The sequence below is a fragment of the Acromyrmex echinatior genome, chromosome 13 (genome assembly GCF_024713525.1).
Source record: "Acromyrmex echinatior isolate Ae372 chromosome 13, ASM2471352v2, whole genome shotgun sequence".
NCBI lineage: Eukaryota > Metazoa > Arthropoda > Insecta > Hymenoptera > Formicidae > Acromyrmex > Acromyrmex echinatior.
The window spans coordinates 4,144,498-4,168,107 of NC_141864.1; the positions used below are offsets into that span (position 1 = coordinate 4,144,498).

Sequence of the window (23,610 nt, forward strand, 5' to 3'; positions counted from 1 at the left end):
TTCTGAATAAATATTTACTAAATAAATGTAAACATATATTTATTCGATACAAGAATCATTAACTTCATTTAATCATTTTTTAATCATTTTTTTTTAACAAATATTTATTTACTGGAAGTAAACACTTAGTTAGGATTATTTTAAAAAAACATATTATATATTAAGATTTAGAAATTTTTTTCCAGTGTACTAGCGTCAGTTGTATACTTCTTTCTTTGGCCGATTATTTTTTTGCCGCTGACGTATAAATAAAGTGGTAGTACAAAACTTTTCCCAGCACGTTAAGATCTCCAAACGTGGAATACAAAGCCTGTATTCGCGCAAGTAATTAAAAAACTTACCGCGCGTCGAAACAAGAGAAAGTTTGGACAGCCGAATCACCTAAATCATCAACGTTCCATGAAGGCGAACGTGAAGAATAAACCTTCTAAGAAAGGCGGCATTATCTTTTATTTCAGCGGTATCCTGTATCCAGTCCTTAACCATTTTTTGCTGGTATCTTTCGCTATCTTTTTCACAGCGCATAAAAAATGACCTGAAAGTCTTGACGAATCGCATAGAGATGAATGGGTTAAGCCATCTTTCGAAGGGTAACTCCGGAACTTTCGTTCAATAAAGATTACTAAAGTTTTATTATTAACATCATGCAATTCGGGTATCACAAAGGCGCCGTTTTACGGCCGTTGCACCGTTACGCGCATCTTTGAGGGAACAAAGGATGTTTTTCGCGCACTCATTACGAAGTTGGAGATGACTTCCCAGATTTATGAACCCGCTGCCGCTGTTATTATACGGCTCGCACATCAGCATATTCGTGAATTCATTCGAATCCTTCTATCTGCTGCTCATATTCTTAAGAAAGTGTACAAATGGCCTCATATCTACATTACTCAATTTCCATTTAATAAATTAGTATCAATCTTCCTAAAATTTCAAGTAAGAAAAATAATAGATTTCCTTAAGACATGTTAACTTGCAAGAATCCAACATTTAAATTTGTAATGTGACAAATAACATTTTTACGATGCGTATGAGAATTTTGGGAGTGTCTCCAACCGGGAAAGACCTCAAGGATTACGATGAATAAAATCAAGCTAAGTGCTCCGATTACAAAGTCGATTTCTAGAGGGCTTCTCTCAAACTTGGGCAGCGAAGCGACTAAGCTAGAAGAGGAAGATTCAAGTCGCAGGATTTTGGCAGATCGATGGCGAGTCTGCGAACACTGTGTTTACTTTCCGCTCTACCCTCCCTTTACTAACCTTACGATTTGAACAGAAGAGTTTTCATTCTCTTGTGTTCGAAACGAGCTACGACACTTTTCTTCAAAAGGTGTCGCAGCTCGGCTTCCGGAGATGAATCGTCTCGCGAATAGCTTTCGAGATTTTCCGAAGTGGTCAGGTGACAAGTACTGCGTATGGGTATCCGATTAATCCTACCGATATATCCGCGGCCGCGTTTTCTCTCCGGACGCGTCCGTTCGACCGACGACGCGGACAAAGCTCGGCGACTCGCCGAGGTGCCGGCCCCGCGATTTGTCAGACCCGGATCGTTTCGCTCTCCCGGCGAGGCAAGGGAAAGAAACGACGTACGACGGGGCTTGCGATGTCGTCCGTAACGGTGGACGTCGTTTCGGGTTCCGCTTCGGGTTTCCCCAGGAGAAGGATCGTAGAAAGAAACGAGCTCGCTTTGTTACGAACAACGTAACATTTCGCAGATTTTCGTCATCGTGCCCTATATGTGCTTCCGAGACTTGTGGACAGTTGTGTTTATTATAGACATTGACGCAGTGAACTGTTATTGGAATTTTCAGAATCTTTGCAATTAAGCATGGCAGGGTTGGGAAGTAATGCATTACTTGTAACGCCGTTACCGTTTTAGTTACTTTTTCCTGTCTGTAATGGTAATGGGTCTTCTATAAGCCATTAGTCATAAAAAAAAGTCAGAAGTCAGAAGCTAAAAATTGACGAATCTGATTGGTCAATTTTTAGCTTTTGATTTCTGATTTATAACTAATGGCTTATGTAGAAGACCCATAACGGTGTGATTACATTGATTGCGTTCAGTGGCTTCAACAATTGAGTGAGCGCTCGCTGCTATTGATATATTCTTCTAGATCTAAAATGCTGATTGGTGTAGTCTAAAAGACTACATCAATAACACACACAACGCTCACTCAACTGTTGAGTCCGCTGAACGCAACCATTTTTACAGTAACGATAACGAATTTAGCCGTTATTTAGTTCCCTATTATTTTCTTATTTTATAATTTATTCTTAATGTTTTAAAAAATATTTTGTAATTAATATCTTATACTGTATTCTAATAGGCACTGTGAATGTGAAAATATATAATTCACATTACACACACACACACACACACACACACACACACACACACACACACACACACATATATACACACACACACACACACACACACACACACACACACACACACACACACACACACACACACACACACACACACACACACACACACACACACACACACACACACACACACACACACACACACACACACACACACACACACACACACACACACACACACACACACATATATACACACTGTAAATTTTTGGTACGGCAATAAATATTGAAATACACATAATAATAACCCCAGTGGAAATAAATCGCTGAAAATCACTGAAATTTCTCTCAATTGACTCATTTCATTATAAATTATATTGAATCTATAAATAAAGATTTCACTGATTTATTTTCACCAGGAAACATTAACATTTAAAAGCAATGTTTAATCTTATTATCTGTTTAATCTAAAATCTTTGAAAAAATGAATACATTAAAATAACGATATTAAGAAAATAAAGAATTAAACTGTAGATAAGTTTAATATAGAGAAAAGCTTGCTCTATATACAAACTAGTTAGTAGAGAGTTTCAAGTTTGAATATTTATTTCACATTTAATATTAAATTAATTACTGTAATTTAAAAATCTAATAACTTACTTTAGCATTATAAAAAAAAGTAACAAAAAAATAACGAATCGTTACTTTTCAAATAACAATAATGCGTTACTTTTTAAAATTGGAAACGAATAATGATAAAATAAGTTCCTTCTTTCAAAAAGTAACGATAATGATAACGTGCACAACTGCAATTAAGTATATAATGCATCTACATATATCTACAACACTCTTAATATTACAAATTGATTATTTATTAAAAAAATATCATGCAAAGTCTTGTATTTTAAATTAATTTAAAATTTAATTTAAATTTGATTAAATAGAAGTAATTTAGCTGGCAGAAATGACAAAATTTCAGTAGCTTAAAATTCAATAAAATCTATAAAGGCAAAAGAAGGAAAGATATATGTTCAAAATATTAATTTTGTTCTGTGATTACAGTCATAATATTTTCGGCTATGAGGACGAAAATATGAACGTAATATCGCGATCCGGAAGTCACGCTGTATCAAACATATAGTTTCCCATAATATAGCACGACGATGATTTATCTGCCTGCACGGACGGATTTCCTCGGTTTTTCGCCGCGTATACTAAAGCGCCCAAAATTAATTTGGTACGTGGCTATAGCGCTTTTCCTCGCCATCGTTGTTACACCAGGGAGCAGTTTGTAGTACCGGACAAAAAGGGTCGGTTGGTTAGCCAGCGAGATTACTGGTAATCTTTATTTATAGGCAGCGTATTAGAGAGTCGCGGTCACGCTAATTTCTTTAATTACGACGGGTGTAGGTCGGACGAATCGAATGTAGATAATCCGACGTTGCCAAAATTACATCAATTACTCAACGATTATTAATAATTCCAGGGATTTGAATCTCGCTGCACTAAATAAAAAAGATGAAATATTCGCAAATTCGTTATCTGTATAATGAGAAATTCTGTACAATTTACATGATAATTTTCAATATAGTACATGCATTTGGATGAAACGAATGTCGACAATATATTATCGCTTCGTAAGATGAGTAAGTCGGCATATGATTTTTATTGTTAATAAAGTTTTCTGTTATTAGTCTCAAGCGACATTATAGAAAATCGATGTGCAATACGTCCCGGACGCATCCGAACCCATTTATTGGGAACAGACAACGACGTGTTCACACGTGTTAACATCAAATCACCGGCCTCATTCCCAGAGGTTCTATTTCCTGCTCGGAAACAATCACGTCGCGCCGTCGTCGTCATCGTTACCCCTTTCCTCCAATTCCCAGCCATGTGTATCGATACCGGCGGTTCCCTTTTCCGTTTTCCATCGCGTAATAGGGGAGAATCACGTGTCACCGGTCCTTACACACGCTCCATCTGTGCACAGCTTCCGAGCCCGCACCCGGAACGGCTCACGTCAAAACCAGGGACTTATCCGCGTACATATTCCATTATATAATGGAAAAACAAGCAACGGGCTTCTGCACGTGACATGGGAAAATAGGATTTATTAACTTCCGCGTAATCTTCTTCTCTGAAAGCGTATATCAATATGCATGAAGGTTAAGCTAGCCTAGTTAAACAATTGAGAAACAGGTAACACTTAAATCGCGACAAAATATTTGTGTATCATAGAAACGTTCAGATATTATCGTTCAGATAGACAGTATTAATTTGTCGATAGCTTAAGAAATGTATCAGGTAGCGTGTTTGTGATGTGCAATATGGATTGGGGAAAAATATCTGATATCTTGTTGAAATTAAAAATCATGAATCAGAAGCTGCATGCAAATAAATATTGTTATATCTGAATTCTTGCAGTGTTTTTTCTGTGGCAAAATTTTATTGATAGTTTCAAAATATTAAAACTTCATTGATACACGTTATGCGACTTTACCTATAAAAGTTGTGAATTCGCACTACGTAACTTTGGCAGTTCATAACTTCGCTCACAATAAAGATAATTTGATGCATTTTTCTCCATTTGAAGGAAAAAAGACAGAAGATAACTTTATCTCATTTAAATGAATATTGAAAACTATTATACTAGTAAAAAATCTATTGAACTGAAAAATTACATCAAAACGATTACATTTTTTAAACAGTCGGCATTTTTTGTAATTATCAGAATTAAAAAATTCAGAATGCACATTTTGAAGGGGAAAGATTATTAGTACTTTAAGATGTATTGTTTTTCAAATCTCGACGACTTTTTTATCCGGTGCTAATAATTAAATAATTTTGAGTTATTTTATGGCCTACTCGAAGAGTCGAAGGATATTAAAGACTTTTATGCATGGGAAGTACAGTGATGATCCTTAATTATAAAATATAATTGGCTCTTATATGAGAGTGCTTTCTGTCTTTAAATGCTCCATTTAATTTCTATGGACGAATTTTTTTTGCCTAGTTGGATTTATCGGGAAAATAATTCGCCGAGATTATATGCCATCATCATCATTCATCATTTCTGACAGCTTTCTGGTATGACTTTATTTCGCTGTTCTAATACAACATTTCGATTCCGCATGAGCACGCTGAATACTTCGACGTGATATACATAGCTGTTTTTCCCAACTACAATTAAAAAAATTCCATCTGTGTGTGTGCTAAAATTGCGACCGAAGTGAACACATGAATTAATTATGCATTGGTCGATAGCAGGACTGTTGTTCCATAAATGAAACGCAACGAAGACCAAATTTAATGAAATTATGTTATATGGCTCAATCGATTGTTTCAATATCGATTATACCCCTTTGTTCTAGAATGCTTACATTGAACTTCGTATCCCCTAATTTTGGACTCCGCTCACGGAAGATTTTAATGGATATCCTCCACCGCAATGTTATTTTTAATTTTCACTATAAATATTTTAGTAACTAAGTTCAAAATTAAAATCGTATAACAAAATCTAATTGAGATTAACCGAATATAATAATAAATCTTGTGTAATGTATTTGCTTTTTGTTTTCTTCCAATGTTAAAAAATATCATAATAAAAATTTATTTATAAATTGTAATAATAATAAATAAACTATAGAACGAAAAAGATCTTTTTATAAATCATAAACGTATAGTTACAATCATAATATAATCATAAAAATTAAAATCAATATAATCATAATATAATCATGAAAATTACAATCAATAATTTTTACTGTAAATTAATAATTACAGTGGTATTAGTCAGCATGATAGCGAACCGATGATAGCGTTAGTTTGCGTGAAGGAAACCAGTGTAGAACGTGGGAGAAAGCCGCGTGTTCGCATGATCATCCCAACCAGCCAACGCGAACGGTCGAGCTAATCGCGCGCTGCAAATGAGCTGTTTAGTTTTCCGGCTCGATTACGTGTCAGTCCTGGCGGTGATAACGTTTGTATAGATTTCCCCCTTCCACCCCTTCGTACATCCCTCCGTACTGCGCCGTGAATGCGCGGAATGGTGTGGATTCCGAGGATTTCCTGCGCGTGTCGTCGCTAAATTCAGCCGTGAAATTGCAGCGCAACCTTTAGTCTCGTTACCGAGCTGTCAGAGACAAATCTTGTAATTTGGGTCAACGTGGTTAAAATCGGGCCGTCCTTCCATTTAAAGCCGATCTCATCGTATCGTAGCCGTTATTTTATGCTAATAATTTTTGCAATATCGCGATCCGAAATCTTCGAATTTCCTTTGAAAAGCCGTTTCGTCGACGCGGCGACGTCTCGATCTGGATGCACTTCGTCATATCAATTGTTTCATTCATATAGATGTAATAGATATAGACTGAGCATTTCGTGATCCATTAGAAAGAATTGAACATCATGATTTCTCTTCAATTCTATCAGTATCTCTCTTCAACTTGATACTTAAGAAAAGGGAAAGAGAGAACGTGATATGTACTTCAAACTACTTCACTCTTTTTAAACCGATAGTGACAATTTCATAGAAATGTGCATTTTATTCAGCCATCCAATGGCATTACGGTCCAAGTCGGATCCCAGCCTTTCTCTAAATAGAGGTTTCAAAGCAATGATTTTTCCGGAATTAGTTTGTCAGCCTAATATTCGATCCCCAATGTGAGAGAATGATGCATATATCACGTAATATATAGGACCTATGCGCCGCTGGATCAAAGATATCTTAGTCACCAAGTGAAACCACTTTTGGCTCTTTAAATGCGAAAAGTCGCATATGTGGGCGAAGGTGGTTAAACCCGCATCTACAGATTGTGAGTCAATCACACCGAGCAGTAAGTCACTCGACGTCTAAATATACGTAGTCTATACTAAGAAAAAAATTATTGAAATTTGTAATTATAATTACATATTGCTATAATTATGATTATCACCATTTTAGATTGCCAATCTAAATAGTTAAAACCAACTGAAAACCTATATTTTTATCGACAAGACGAGTTCTTTATCAACGAATAGATTGATTTAACACAAAGTCTTACTAAGATGTGATCAATTTATGGCTTTCGATACGATCGTGAAGATTGAACAGCCACTACGATAATTATACCAATAAAAAATTAAATTTTGTTTTCCTGTTGTATTCTATTGACCTATCGACGCAGTTAAGAGGAAAAGCTAATCATTATGATTTAATAAAATAATTCATGATTAAAAATAAGAATGATATAAAAAATATATTGACATAAAATAATATATTAATGTATATGTAAGCAATTTTATCATTATTCTTGTTATTTAAAACTTGTTTATTGTATTGCTAGCTTTAAATTTGATAACACCTATGCTTTATTTTTACTTGAAACTCGTTTCAAAGACAAAGCATTACATTAAAAAAACGAAGTTTGCACAATTCACATCTTTGCATTTCTATTGAACGATCTTCCTATTCCAATCCAAAAATGGCTTTAATTCTTTTTAAAAGGAATTATTAGATCACAATTCATTCAAAGACTTTTTTTCTAACCAAAAAGTAATAGTTATTTAATTCTTTTTTAAAAATTTATTTAAAATATTATCACAAGATTGCATTATTTCATTCAATTCAAGCGTTATCACAAAAAATTAAAGAAATAACGCTATAAAATGAAAAAAATTAATTTAAATAGAAAAATTTTTTATGTAAAAAACTCTTAATGCTTCTGCATGTATTGCTGTGCTTCTTTTAGCTTTTCGAAATACTGCCGTGTTTCCAGATAATTTAATTATCATTGAGAAATTATCTTTGAGAAGTCACAGAACCCATAATATTTTTTTATTCAATATCTGAAAATGCAACCTTCTGAAAAAAATAATTTGTATAAAAAATAGTATTGAAAAATAAAAATAATGTTTAAAAAGAAATCAAATATTGAAAATATTTGATACATTCGATTTGTTGCTCGAGTAGAGAATATCCAGAAAAATATATAGGAAGAAAGTGCATGATAAAAGTATACGTGTTCCAATACGAAGATACATGCTATTTTCGTATCGATCACATTCGGAGTCGAGTATGGTACACGTAACTGCACTTTCCACGCAAGACCCGTTTGCCATTTTGCCGAGTACTTCAATCAGATTTACAAATATCGACGTGACAACATCCCCCAAAGCTCTAATAAACACTTCGCGTCTGTGATATTGCCGATGAAAATCCCAGCTTGATTTGTCCGCCTCTCTTTTCCCTCGTATGGGCCCATTGACGATTCTCGAATTGCGCGTGGCGTAATGAAAATCCGATTAACTCTCGCACAATTATTCTTCTCGATGCAATTATAAGCGATTCTCATTTTCTATCTGCGATACAATGAGATATATTCTGTGAATCCGCAATATTTATATACTCATCCTACTTTAGAAATTTTGCGTATAATTTCGTATTATAATTACAATATGATTTTTTCACATAATGATACATGCTAATGAAATAAATCACAGTTAATCGGTAATATCATATAACAGAAATACGCGTATAACAGAAACAGGTTAATTATTACATTGGGAAGATAAATTAAACTGAAAAAACAGAACAGTTGTATATATACACACTGTACACGCGTTATATGCAAGAAAAGGATAACGTAGCGAAATATGTACAACATAAATATGAACTTATATAACAGGAAAACAATTCGAAAGCAAATATTATTCGATACAAAGAGTTTTATTTAAAATCACGATGCAAAGAATCTTAGGATTAAAAAAGTTTGTAAATTTTAAAATTTTCTTCACAAAGCCCATTGCACTTGAACGTTGAAGTCGCTCTTAACTTCAGAGATTGAACTGCGCTGGATCACCCGGAGAAATCTCTCGCAACCCTATCCTAAAATCAGCAGAGCTTGATTTATGCATCTTCCCACGTGTCTCACAAATTTCCCGGCAACCTTCGAATTTCCTGCTGCGGCTACGTAATCCAACGAAACCAGGTTGGCCTCGTCCACGCCCGAACATACGTCGGAGGATCGTTTCGGCCAACGTCATCGCGGTTAAGATCAAATTGGCAGTTTCGAATTCGCCAATGCTTTACGAAGGGAGGTAGCCGATTTCAAATGTGCGCTGAAAATTTATGATTTCAACGAAAATACATTCTGTCGACATTTTCCGAGCCGGGTCAGTTCCGGATTAAAACTTTCCTGTGACCATACGAAGCGCCGAGCGTTAATTCAGATTGAAACTAATTGTAGAATTAAAAGGAAGTTTCTGAAAGTTGATCCTACAGTTATATAACTCGATTATGCAGAGTGTTCCAGGTTAGAGAGAATAATCAGTATTATTCTTTTGCGAGATAAACGAATTCCTTAAATCTATAACGTTCCTTATTTTCCGTTTCCAAGTCACAAACATTGGCTGTCCATCTTTTAGGATGTTTAGTAATCTTTAAAAAATTTATGCAATCGATTTTGCTTGTTATTATGATTTAACGGAATATTTTTAGTTATGATATTTTTAAATTTTGGTACTCTTACTCTTTAAATCTCGTAGAGTAAAAAAAAATTTCACTCAAAGAGACTGAAAATTTAGCCTTCTTGAAAATAGAGTGAAAATACTTTTTGGAGTGTAATACCAGAGTAGATGGAACCTCACTCCAAAAAAGGGATTGAGATTTCATTCCTTTGGAGTGAATCTCATTTCAAAAGAGTAAATCTCATTCTAAAAAGAGTAAAAATCTACCACTCTTGAACAAGAGTGACCGTATTTTCACTCTCTTTCCAAGGCAGACTAAATTTTCACAGACTGTCGTTTCGAGTGAGATTTTACTCAACGAAATTTAGAAAGATAATAATTATATAATATATTGAATTAAATTTATCGTACTAAATGTATGTACATAAACTTTCTTTATTAAATAAATATATACATATGAGTTTCAAACATATTATATAATTATTTCTATAAAAGAGAAGAGCTGAAAATTCAAAAAAATAATCGAATGAAATTAACATACAGAAATTTAGAAAAATAATAATTATACAATATATTGAATTAAATTTATCGTACTAAATGTATGTACATAAACTTTTTTTATTAAGTAAATTTATACATACAAGAGTTTCAAACATATTATATAATTATTTCTATAAAAGAGAAGAGTTGAAAATTCAAAAATTAATCAAATAAAATTAACGTACAGATAATAAATATGTCTAATTGCGATCCTGTAACAGTGTAACTATGCAAATTAAATTATAGCAATTGATAGACAAAATGCCTGAACGTTCGCGATCGCGCATCCATCAAATCATCGATTTGCCGAGATTTCAGCAAGCCGTTGCTGGTAACTGTAGCCGCGATCCTTTCAACCTGCCATATGTCACGTACATCGACGAACGCCTCGCTTCGGCGCTTTCGAAGCGTAATCCCCGGAGTATATAGCTCGTCCGAACGAGTCAATTTTTGCGACAAAAGTCCGGTTGAACAACACATAGCCTCACCCAACGGAATGTAACCCTTACAGTGGCCTAAATTACTCTTTTTGAAAACAAAAAGTGCATATTTTTGCTATTCGTGGCATATTGCATTCGAAAAAAAAAAAAAAATCTAGATATTGTTGACCAAACTCGGTAGACCTGATTGTATTTTGGATACATTGTGTATTATATGATACGGTATATAATAATATCATATAATTAATATTTTTAATAAATTAAAATAGTTTACTATTACAATCAATATTGCACTTACTATATTAGTAGTATAGGTGTAAGTTACTCTTCCATTAAATTTAAATTATATATGCCTACAGAGTACTTCACAGTTATTATTAATACTACATTTTATGACTAAGCTTTATGACTAAACTTTATAGCTATATGTACATAAAGTATTATCTGGCTGACTGATTATTGATTTTGTTTTTTTACATATTCTCTAAATTTCTTGGAGTGGAATTTCATTCCAAAAAAGAGTTAAAATACTGCCGCTATTGAAAAAGGCTGATTTTAAGTGATAATAACATAATATGCTGATAATAACATAAAATATGATGTTAAAATTACGAGATAACATTTAAAAAAAGACTACACAAAGAAAAGGACTGACTAAAATCGAATGACTTTTAGTTATTTTTATGAATTACTTTACATACTATGTATCGCCATTTACTCTCTGATGGTAGCTGCTACACATCGTCACGTCGAGCAGAATCGTTATACGTGCGCCAGCTTCTTCATCTAATCCTCTTTGAATGGCACTATACGAAACGAGACAAAACCCCTCGCTTCTTTGTTCCGGCACGTTGTTCTCGCAGAACGAGCGGGAGTTACAACGTTGAAACCGCAGGACACGCCAGGTGCACCTACACGTGCGCAGCAGTACGGTGCATCCGCTTTACGGGTCGTAGGTCATAACTTTGCAAGCGAGGCATCGCAGACTACACGTCGCAGTGCCCATATCCGTGTGCGCGGCGATTTTTGGTCCCGATGTTTTATCGACAAACCCGTCCGTTATTTATTATTCCCCCGTTATTGATCAACGCGAATCACCGTGGCACCCTTGTAAAACTCGGTCGCGAAATATGGAAACGCTCGTCGCGACGATGACAAATTATTTCGGTACAAAACGGTTGCGCTTTACTGTAAACTGTATCAGGTTAATCAAGATATACAACGAGTGACACAATTGCAAAATTTATATTATAAAAAAAATTTTATAATACTATAATACTGACAACGGGAACCTCACATGGAGAAAACGATTTTGCTGAAGTATCTAAAAATTTAGCTATAGATGTAGATTTGAAAATAATTTAGTTACACACCGTCAAAATAATTATGTAATAATTTCAAACATTATGTGGAGGAATGTAAAAGTTTGGATATTCTAGCAACCAGTTTGAGCATTCTACATAATTATTTTCAGATTTGTATCCGCTAAATTTTTAGATGTTTCAGCAAAATTATCCTTTTCGTACAGAAATATATTTATAGTAATTCAAACAAAACGAGCAAAGTTTTATAAGATTATAAATGATATTGTATTTAATTGATATGTAATTGTGAAGATCGATTTTGCGAACCGATAACGTGGTACTGATATTTTGAATATTGACCATTATCGGATCGCATTTCATTATTTGACATCTTAGATAAAATCACTGTCTCTTTTTCCCTCTCAATAGCGCGAGCAATACCATTTGATTTCCAATAATAATCTTGCGACGCTTGCAAACGGAATAGGGAATGAGAATTTTCTCAGTTATGGAAAAATTCTCATTTCCTGTCGGTCTATTTCCAGAACTGCTTCCTGATCGTGACCTTTTGTATCCGATTACGATTGAATTAGTATACGCGCGTGTCGATGTTTCATTCACGAACCGTTCCGATACGCGGGTCGCAAAGTATGATGCTTTTGTCATCGCACTGCGAAAATGCAAACGACAGTCAATCGGTTTTCGATGAAATACAATTCGTTAACTTGATACGAATTACGCTGGCACACCTGAAGAGAAATCACGCTGACGCTTGCATGCGCTCTTCACGAGCGTTGGACCGTTACTCATATCGATTGCACATGCCTACTATCTGTTATTAAATGGATCGAGATGGTACGTCGAAACAAATTGATTCATTTGTCGTTAATAACCCAGTAGAAAAGGAAAAAAGTAATATGTCACAACCGATATCGACGTTTTAAATTTTTTTTCTATGAAAAAAATATAAATGTATATATGGAAATATATTACCTAAATTAAAATCATATTTATGACCGAAACAATTAAAAATTGATTAAACTTTATTATTAGATCTCAAACAAATGATTTAAGAAGCGTTTTATATTAATACAGATTCAATGAAATTTAAAATTTAGAAAATTTTGTGTAAATTGTAAAAATAAAAAAATATCACGTTTTCTTCTTCTTTATCATGAATTCGTGTAGTATAAAAATCATTCATTTTTCTCATTATGTCATCTTTAGATAATACACTGAAAATATATTTCCGAATACCAAAGAGAGGATATTTCGAATAATTATGCCTATAATTAATCATCTGTGGAATCTAACAATAAAGTTACAAATCCAAAAACCTCTTTTAGACCGTTGTAATTGTTTAACTGAGAAGCACGTACCTTTTCAGCTGCCACATACGAGTGCTTGGAATACAAATGTTGCCTGGAACCACTTATAAAGAGTACTAATATCCAACGAGGTCAAAAGCCTCAGCATTCATATCCTCTCTCTCTCTCTCTCTCTCTCTCTCTTTCTCTGTCTCTCTCTCTCTCTCTCTCTCTCTCTCTCTTTCTCTGTCTCTCTGGATTAGGTAGTTACTCCTTCATAAATAAACTACAGCTACTACATAACGCGATGCAGCTTACAAATACATGTAGTGTTTAATGGAATTCTTTATCTTTCCTCCTTTACATAAACTCTTGTAATAAGTGTTTCGCGTACGCTTTCGATATTATAATCTTCTTTGAGAGAGAATACGTGTATTTTTCAACATATATTGTGAATATAAAGACGTTTAAATTTTAATATTAAGAAATAGAAACACATAACATTGATAAACTATTTATAAAATGAGAGATTGGTTTATATAATGTTTATAAAATGAAAGAGAGAGATCTGTTATGATTATGATTCAGTTTCTTTAGTATATTACAATGCTTTAATTTATATAATTTTATTTTAAGCACAAAAATAGAATTTTCGAAGAAATAATATAAAAATTCAGAAATTCGGTAAAAAAATCGATTTGTTTCAACGATGAACTTTACATACAAAATTCAAACCTTATTCAAATGTGTTCAGTTCCCATGAATGGGTTAACTGCTGAAGTTCACATAGTTTTGCAAAAAGAAATGAAATATAAAGCAATTTCTGAATATATTTTTTGAATTCTATACGTACCTATGCCAATTTATACAACCCAAAGTACATAAAAAGTATAAAATAACTTTTAATATTCCCAGAGATACTTTGAACTTTAGGACTTTCATATTTTTATTATATTATATTTGTGCTGACATAGCGGACGCGGTAGCATTGCTCTGCAGCTGAATTTTTTATTAAATATTTCATCTAAAACAAGTTTTTTCTAAAGACAAATAGAAGTGAATTACCAGTTAAAAAACGTATATATATATATATATATAATATATATATATGTTTGCTCTATGTCATATTCTATGTATGTATGTATGTATATCCTGTATATGTACAAGGTAAATCAGAATCGTTGAACCAACTTTTACCTTATAAGAAAATAATTGACTGCACACGTTATAATTCAATTAAGTATGAAGTCGATAATTTTGTCATAGGGTAAAAGTTAATTCAACGACTCTGATTCACCTTGTATATATAAATTACAATAAAAATTTTAAACTTTATCACAATATGCAAAAAGTTCTCAAACAAAATTTTGTGTGTTTCAAAATTCATTTAAAAACATCAATATAATATTGAAGTACTATTTTATTCTATACTTATGATGAAACGTATATGAGCGTTATAAAAACAACACCAAAGATAATACCTTAATAAACGGATACCTTCGCGGAATTTCCGACATGGTCATTATATGGCTACTATGAATATCGACAGTAATTAGCGACCAATCTAACGCTAATATCGGTGAAATGACCGTCGTCGGTGTGCGCAAACACATCGTAACGTTCCATTCGCAAAACATACTCTGCCGGAACTGTCCTTGTGCAAAATAATCTGGATAAAGGGCTAAATCATACAAGCTCGCCTATTCCAGTCCTCCGCATACTACAAATTAATCTGTGATCTGTCTTAGCTCCAGATCAAATACAAACTCGCAAGCTTATCTAGTTCCGTCACTAACAATCGATAACTAAGTAGACGCTTGCGGCATCCGTCGAAATCTACTATTTGCCTCGATAATGTCAACACTAACGTTCGATATAATGAACATCCGACGTATTGTTGTTTGATATGCATTTCTCATGACAATAAGATAAACTCGTGAAATCGTTTCAATAATGACAAAGACGAGTTTCACGAAATGCAAGATTATGAGAGATAGTTACAGATTTGTATAAAAAAATTTGGCATTTTTAGTGATAGTAAAACAAAAAGAAGAATAAAAATATTTATTTAGGTGTATGATTTTTTAAAATTATGGCATAACTACTATCATATATTCGCAACAAGATGTTATAGCAGACTGAGCGGCAGTCGCTGCTGCGTGCTCAGACACGTTTACGCGGTTTTGTTTTTAATGTAGTCTCGATTATTCTACTTACCCTTATAGTCAACTGACCCCGGTCTCCTCTATATTTATCTTTAATTTTATAAACTGATTCACCAAATTGCATTCCCCTTTTGCAAATAGCTTCCGACCTAAAAACAGAAATAATCCTTATTAATCCTTATTCCTTCAAAGGTTCGACTAACTGAAAATCTTAGAAATATAATATTAATATACGAGAAAGGAAAAGTTACTCAATTATTTTCGTTTAATCACAATTCCAAGCCGGTAAAATGCTTAAACTTTATTTAGCTTAAAACCGCTTAACGACTTTTACGATTCAGTTGTAGACAAGCTAATTTCTGACGCTGACATTCGTTTTATATGTCACGCAGGTACGTTCACTCGTGATCAGAGAGTTTTGAGCGGTAGTCTTGTTCAGGGGAGTCGCAACGTCAGCGGCGTGCCGGCTTTCGAAACAAATGTGCCACGGAATGTTACTACCGCAGTCGGTCAGACCGCCTTTCTTCACTGCAGAGTTCATCAGCTGGGCGACAAGGAGGTGAGTGACAACAGTAATTTTAGAATTTTACGACTCTCCTGTTCTTGAAACTAACTCGTTAATTACGTTAACAAATCCGCGTCCGACAGCATTATGAAAAAGATTTGCTCGAGTTGAAACATTGTTTTCAACTTATAATTCAAATGGAGTATAAACGGAAACCTAAATGCGCATTCGTATAATATCAAATCTGCTTGCTAAACTTTATTTACAATATTTGAGGTAGATAAATATATAATTAATATTTAATTTTAAAATTATTCTTGTAACTCAACATGATTTGTGGTGAATGTACAAATTGCTACAAATAAATTGCTGTGACGCGAAAGGAACCAAGCAGCACTATTAATTATTCAGTGTCAGAACAGTAGACGTCAAACCCAGTATTATTTTACCGAATAAATTAAGATTTCATTAATTTTCATGTATAAAAAAGATTATTATCCTATTATTTTAAGCGTTAAATTGACATATTTATTGAGCTCATTAGCGGTACATTATACATGTACTGGGACACAAAATTTAAAAAACTTATTTGATCTCGAGGATTTATAACTTTTTTATTGTGATTTTTAAATAGAGCCTAGATATTAAGGGAAAAAAAGAATTTTGCAATATTTCCGTCGTGTCAAAGGTAGAACGGAGGCCGCTGTTGCGGTTACGGTTGCTTCATCGTTTTTCAAAATCCTCAATCCCGGGCATACCTCCATGTCAAGGCTATATAGATCCTAGTAGAGCTGCTGGGTTAACATCACCGCAAGGCTGGCCTGCGGTTTCTGGTTAGGTCGTTGATAGAATATGCATGACGCCTGTTTGAAGAGTTAAATCTGCTCAAAGGTGGATGGAGGGTGGCTATTATCTTTTCGGATTTTTGACTGAGACTGCGGATTTGACTGACACTTAATTAAAATTGAAAAATTTGTCGTGCTTTATCGTATATTATCTTTGTCCTCGCGCTCATGGTCTATTATCTGAGCATTACGTTCAATTATTCGCGCGCATACAACAACTGTTGAACTTACAAACTTTTAATAAAAGAAGTACGTGATTTGTTCAAAAATAGTAAATTAATAGAATACATTATGTAGCGTATATAATGCAAATTTTAACGTAATTCCCTTGTGTACCTTATTAAGGCTTAATATTTAATCAAGACGTTCAATCTTCGAGTTACCTAGAAACAGGAGATTCCGCAGCATGCAAAGATTTGATATTTCGTGAAGTTTCCGCCAATGCCTGATTCGCTAAGTATATATATATATATATATATATGTACTTCCGGGAATATATCGACATTATCTGCATAACAGGAGTCAATAATGCGTAATTCAATAAATATCAATGGTGGCTTTGCGCGCCAAGGTTTCTTCAAGTTTCGAATAATATTGTTCGGATAATTTTATTGCATCATATACTACGACCTTAAAATATTCAAACACAGAAACACTGATCAATTGATCATAATAATTCATTACAATAGCGGCAATTAATCGTATAATTATTATTGTATCTTTCCATAAAACTTCACTTTGATTCAAACACTTTTTTTCTTTTATAATTGAACTGCGAAATGTACTTATTAATTGTGAGAACGAACAACTGGTTTGATTATTCGTTAACGATCCAATTATTTACCGCCATTTACTCAATAACGTGAGTTCCAGTTATTTCCGGAAGAAGGGGAGGAGACGAGGGATATTCGATCACGCATCACCGATAACTTGTAAAACGCTATGACCGTGTTTTCATTCCAATAATTACTAACTAACTACGACGGCAACATTGATAAGCTTTGCGTGAGTTATGCACAGAATTACACCGAAGTTGTTAAAATGTAATATACTTTTCCGTTTAAGTCGCCACTCAATATAAATCGTTGCGAAAGTATATTAATTAAGGATTCCTCTTGAACTAATGATGCTTCAGCCAAAGAAGTATTCTTTTCTAAACAAAAGCACTATGAACACTATGAGAGATAAGGAAATGACATTATATTACATTTCGCTCCACTGGTGCACTGAGAAGTATTATGTGCCGGAATAGTAGCTGCTGCTTTTTCAAGAGAAAGACTGCTACTCTACGAGCACAAAGCATCAGACAACTAACTTGCTGCTCGCGCGAGCTTTTCGTTTTATGACCAGATACACAGCGTTCTTATTAGAGAGGAGCAATTGCATACGGATTACGTATCTAACGAAGACCAACTACGAAAATTCACGCAAACTCCTCGACGGTGTGTTGATTCAAGCTGATTTTAAAGGAAAGACGAGCAAAAAAGGACTTTGTTGTTGCAGAAAAACATTCAAATATTTTCATAATGCTACTAATTAGAGTGTAGTAAATACTAGATACAAAAATTGCAATTTAGTTCTTGCGACTAGATCTTTTATCACGTCATCTTGATGCATACAAACTCATTTCCGAGTAATTAACTTAATGTTGTAATTAACTGTGAACTATCACAAAATTTACAATAATATCATGTTTCTATGATATAATTAAAAAAAATTGATTATTGAAAATAAAATAAAAAATAAAGATTAATTTTTTATCCAATATATAATTAATAAAAAAAGAAAAATTTTTATTATATTTAATACTGAACGTATAATGAGTAACTGTCATAAAAATAATGCAAAATTGCAATTTTATTATCCATTTTCCTAAATAGATTTCTATTTCCAAAATTAATTTCATAAATGTTCACGAAGCTTCTCCGTGGAGAAAGCTGAGCAACAAAATGTAAAGACGTCAAAATGTACAACGTCACAATTCATTGAGAAAGTCAGCGGTTTGACTTGCAGAAAGTAGACAGCGTGTATGGATTATCGCAAAGCAAATGTTTGGACAAAGCTAACTGAGACATTTAGTCTTTTTACCGACGTCGCTTCAGTCTTTTTACCAACTTAGCAAAACTGTTTACAACATATATACCAGGGCTGGAAATTTGCGTATTTCTCAACATTAATGTGTTGTTTATATAATATACACTTACAACGCGAATACTTAAAATATTTATTAAATGTGCTTTCGAATATCTTCTATCTGCGAACCAATTATGTATTTGAAAATTAACATATTATTGTATAATAATGTTATTTAAACACAAATATCATCTCAAGATTAAATGTGTGTATATATGAAAATATTTTGTATTACATTACGTCTTGCAATATCAAAATTAAATATTTAAGAAAAATTTTGAAGAAAGAACTTTAAGAACTAAAGTTAAAGTTGTATTAAAACGTAAATATTTGCAACATACAGAAATTATTTTATAATAAATAATTTTATAACGGTTTTTAATTTTTTATAATATAATTAATAATTTTATAACTCTTCAAAATTTTTTTTACTTTTGTAAATTTTATTCATTTTTTGTAACTATAATAAATATAATTCTAATTTAGTTGTATCGATAGCGAGATAAAACAGGAAGGGAAGAACACCACAATGTTTCCGGTGTTGATCGAAATCAATCTCATCTGATTCTACTGACGTCATCAATGCATTTCGAAAGTTTGCAAGTGGTACTTATGTTAATACATTGCGTCAGTGTTTCAATAACAACTCGAAATCGAGATATTAATTATATTTGCATACGCACCCAAAGCAACTTGATACCATCATATGCGGATTATACAAGGTGTCTTCGTAAAATGAAAACGCAACATTTGCATTATTAATTCCGTATGTAAAATTATATTACATGTCAAATTGACTCAAAACGATAAGAAAATCTCAAAAGCAACAGTCAATACGTTCTTTATCATTATAATGTTCTTTATCATTATATACTTTGCGATATATAAAAAAGTAAATGTATATCTATGTAAAATTCAATTCCACTAATCTTCTAAAAGTTATTAAACAAATATTTATTTACTAACAGCTTTTCTTATCTTGAATGAACAGGATTAAGAAGAACATATCAAACTAACAAACCCTGTATACTCTACAATCTGCTGTAAAAATATTTTCCGATACACTGAGAAACCCATTTAGTTGAATCAATTAATTTCTTATTTGGATATGGGCAAATAAATCCTTGGTTGATGCAATAAAATAATTTAGTTGAAGCAAAACGTTTGTTTACTATAGCATTTTACTTGTTTCTGATAAATAAATTTATTAAACTTCAATGTAGAAACAAGTAAAATGTTATAATAAACAAATGCTTTGTGCTTCAACTAAATCATTTTATTGCATCAACCAAGGATTTGTTTGCCCATATTCAAACAAGAAATTAATTGATTCAACTAAATTGATTTCTCAATGATAGCCAGTTCGTATGATTCATATTTATTCGAAAAGTGTTTTAATTTAAGAATTTTTATCTTAATACTCTTCTTACCAAAGATCTCTAAAAGTCTTTGGAATTTATATTACCTATATTATCCAGTCGTGTAAACGACCCCAAATCGATTTACTCGAGAGAAGATGAATTCGAATGACTCTGCCGGATTCCGCTTCGAAATTCCGTAAGATGAAGTTATTCCAGCAAGACGTTACTGTATCCAGAACGACGGAAAAAAGCAGCTCAGTAATTCGATCGGGGAAAAGCCTGCGGCTCTACTCCCAGCTTGAATAAGTATCGCGCCAGGGAGCGGAAGTGTCGTTCATCCCCCGTTTTCTAGTCTGGATTCTGCCGAAGATTTACGTGCGACCTTGCGAACAAGGAGGAAAGACTGGATTCCGATCAGCGCTGTTATGCTGCCTTGTTGGAATAAAAAAAAGCAAAACTGCTGCATCCCCTGGATTCCATCAAAATCAGGAAATCTCTAAAGGCCCGATACGGAGCCTTATCTCCTTTTTCGTTCTTGTCCTCCAAACGAGGATCTAATATGTTTTTGATAGTCCATCAAACGCGCCCCGCTCGAAAATTTCGTTACTTTGGGTCGCGCGATGGCTGTAGTCGTTTTGCGGCTTCGTTAGCAAGCTTGATACGTAAAATGTCGAAAGTATTATAACATTTTTTGTTAGTAATAGTAAAATAATAATGGTAGTCTTCTAAAATAATCTAAAATATCAAACACTAAATAAATTGAACTGTGAATAGTAATAATCGATCTTTTGTATTCTTTATCGTCTGATAATGTCATCAAAATGTTTATATTTTTACATTATTTGGTTTTATAAAAGATAAAGGATTGAAAATATTGTAATTATAAAATAAACAAGAAGTTTAGTTGTCATAGTGAGATCGAATGAGAGAGAGATTTTGATAATAAAACAGAGGTAGAAAAATAAAGAAAAATCTATATATATTTAGAGGACAAAAAAAATATATATATAAAGAGAAAATAAATCTAAAGAAACACCTGTAAATAGAAATACATTCAGTGTTGTTGCTTGTGAAAATCTATATTGCTTTGAAATAAAATATTTGTTGCGCTAAGGGCGAAAGATTCAATTTATAAAAGCTATTGCAGTTTAAATATGAGAAATAACAATAACGACGTGAGTATCGATCAATTTTATTTCGAATACTGTCACGTACGTTTAAGCACATTAAAATCGCAATAATCTTATTGTGTTTCTATTTAATAGCGCTGGTATACTCGGTGGATCCATTTAAACCTCCCTACTGGGCTGTTACTGAACAAACTAATTTTGTAGAGTGTAACGAGCGCAACGCGACTGTTACATGTTTCGTTGTGCAAATGTGCAAGAAGCAAATGTGCATTGTCATAGACATTGCGATGAAAAGTGTGCAACAAAGTTCAAATATTCACGATTATACTTATTGATTTAATCTTTAATCTATTTCATTTTTTATCATTTATCCTATTAAATAAGTACAAATAAAAAAAGATAAGAAAATAGTTTAACAAAATAATATATAATATTTTCAAATAAAAGTATGTTAAACACTTTAAGAAATTAAATTAAAAATTACATGTAATGAGAAAGTTATTTGTGCACAAAGCAATTCTAAAGATCAAAAATACAATGCACTGAACAATGCATTGTTATTAAATGTAAGATTTTTTTTGCGGTTATATTATACATCGATGAATTAATAATTAATAAAGAATTTGTAAAGAGTATTATATTCGTGTCCCAGACTGACTTAGCCTTAGACTTATGAGACCTCACTTTCTCTCTTTTAAGCCTCGCTTAAAGTCAAAGTAACGTTGGTGCAATCGAGTCTTAATTATCTAATAATAATTTTATGTCTAGCTCCTTCCTGTCTAACCAATACATACGTGACATGTCGTTCTTAAGGCATTGACGGTATTAACAGCATGCAATTTGAAATCGATCCCTCAGGGAATATAGATCGATGGAATTAATTGAATATTCGAAGCTCTCGATCCGATCTCGATCAGATGGCGATAATCGCGATTTGATCACAAGCGGGTTATGGTTAGGGAATAAATTAAATCTCGATATGAAAAAGGGACCACGCGAAAACTGCTGCGTTTAATCCGAACAATTGCTTTTCCGATACCAAACATTTCGCATACTGCCATTCGTATCCCGACTTCGGTATACCCTTTTCACGCTACCGCCATGCCGGTGCGCAACGCCTCTCCTACATTTCTCTCTCTCTCTCTCTCTCTCTCTCTCTCTCTCTTTCTGTTTTATTTATTTATTTCTATCCCTTTTATGGCATAACGATTGGTGGAACACAACGATCCGATAAAATTGCAAAACAACTTCGGGCGATTACGCAGATTTCACGTTCCGCCACAGAGCTATATATGCGTAAAAAGATTGCGCCTGCAGAACCCCAGCACAGTACTTTAATTGTGCCTATAGCGTGACTGTGATTTAAGGATTCCTATATTTTACATTTTCACGTGTTTTACTGCACATCCATTTTTGCAGTAATCATAATGTAACAATAATAATATTATGTCATCATTTATTCAAGTAATAATGATACGTGTCCGAATTATTAAATGATAGATTGCGCTGGAAAAACAGAATAATTATAAATATACGATGAAGATTAAAAATAATACAAATGGATACGTGCGATCATTCAGAGAGGAAATAATCCTGACATCCGCATTTGCTTTATCAATTGTGTACGTGCATACATACATAATAAGGAACGTTCTAGAAAAAGCCTATATTTCAAATAAAATGAAATCGAATCATATTTATTCGTTTTTGGCATCCTCCGCCATGATTCCTTATTCTAAGATGTCCTCAGAAACCTCTTCTCTAGTAGTACATATAAATCTTGTTACTCGAGGGGAATTGGACGTTACAAATCGCTTCGTCTTTCAGCTACAATAAGCATTGCAAAGGTGCATGCACTCGTCCAAACATAAGGATGCTAGGAACAGGTGCATCGGGTGGAACGAGATAACAACGAAGAATTAGGTACATTTAAATAGAATAGACGGATGTGTGTGTGTGTGTGTATTCATGTACGTTTATATATATATATTAGGTGTTGGAATTAATTCGTAGCGTTTTACAAGTGATGGGAAGTACTTTCATTAATGTATTTTTTAATGCTCATGTGAAATAAATAACATTCTTTCATTAAAAAACGCTA

General features: G+C 33.3%; 2 protein-coding genes across 38 annotated transcripts in view; one reads left to right on the top strand and one right to left on the bottom strand.

Annotated features, from left to right (window-relative positions):
- Positions 1 to 23,610, bottom strand: part of LOC105146636 (uncharacterized) — a 512,872-nt gene that overhangs the window by 375,967 nt on the left and 113,295 nt on the right. For 35 of the 37 annotated variants that reach the window (XM_087412801.1, XM_087412804.1, XM_087412803.1 and 32 more), the window contains one exon: positions 15,588 to 15,684. The exons of the other annotated variants lie outside the window; for them this stretch is intronic. Coding sequence is in view for 13 of the 35 variants with exons in the window: in XM_087412831.1 (XP_087268957.1) it covers positions 15,588 to 15,684 (97 nt within the window). In the remaining 22 variants the exon portion in view is untranslated. The remainder of the gene's footprint in view (positions 1 to 15,587; positions 15,685 to 23,610) is intronic. 37 annotated transcript variants of the gene reach the window in all.
- The window catches only part of dpr1 (defective proboscis extension response 1), a 395,482-nt gene that overhangs the window by 68,630 nt on the left and 303,242 nt on the right, over positions 1 to 23,610 (top strand). Inside the window, exon 2 of the mRNA XM_087412790.1 lies at positions 15,928 to 16,094. Coding sequence (XP_087268916.1) covers positions 15,928 to 16,094 — 167 coding nt within the window. The remainder of the gene's footprint in view (positions 1 to 15,927; positions 16,095 to 23,610) is intronic.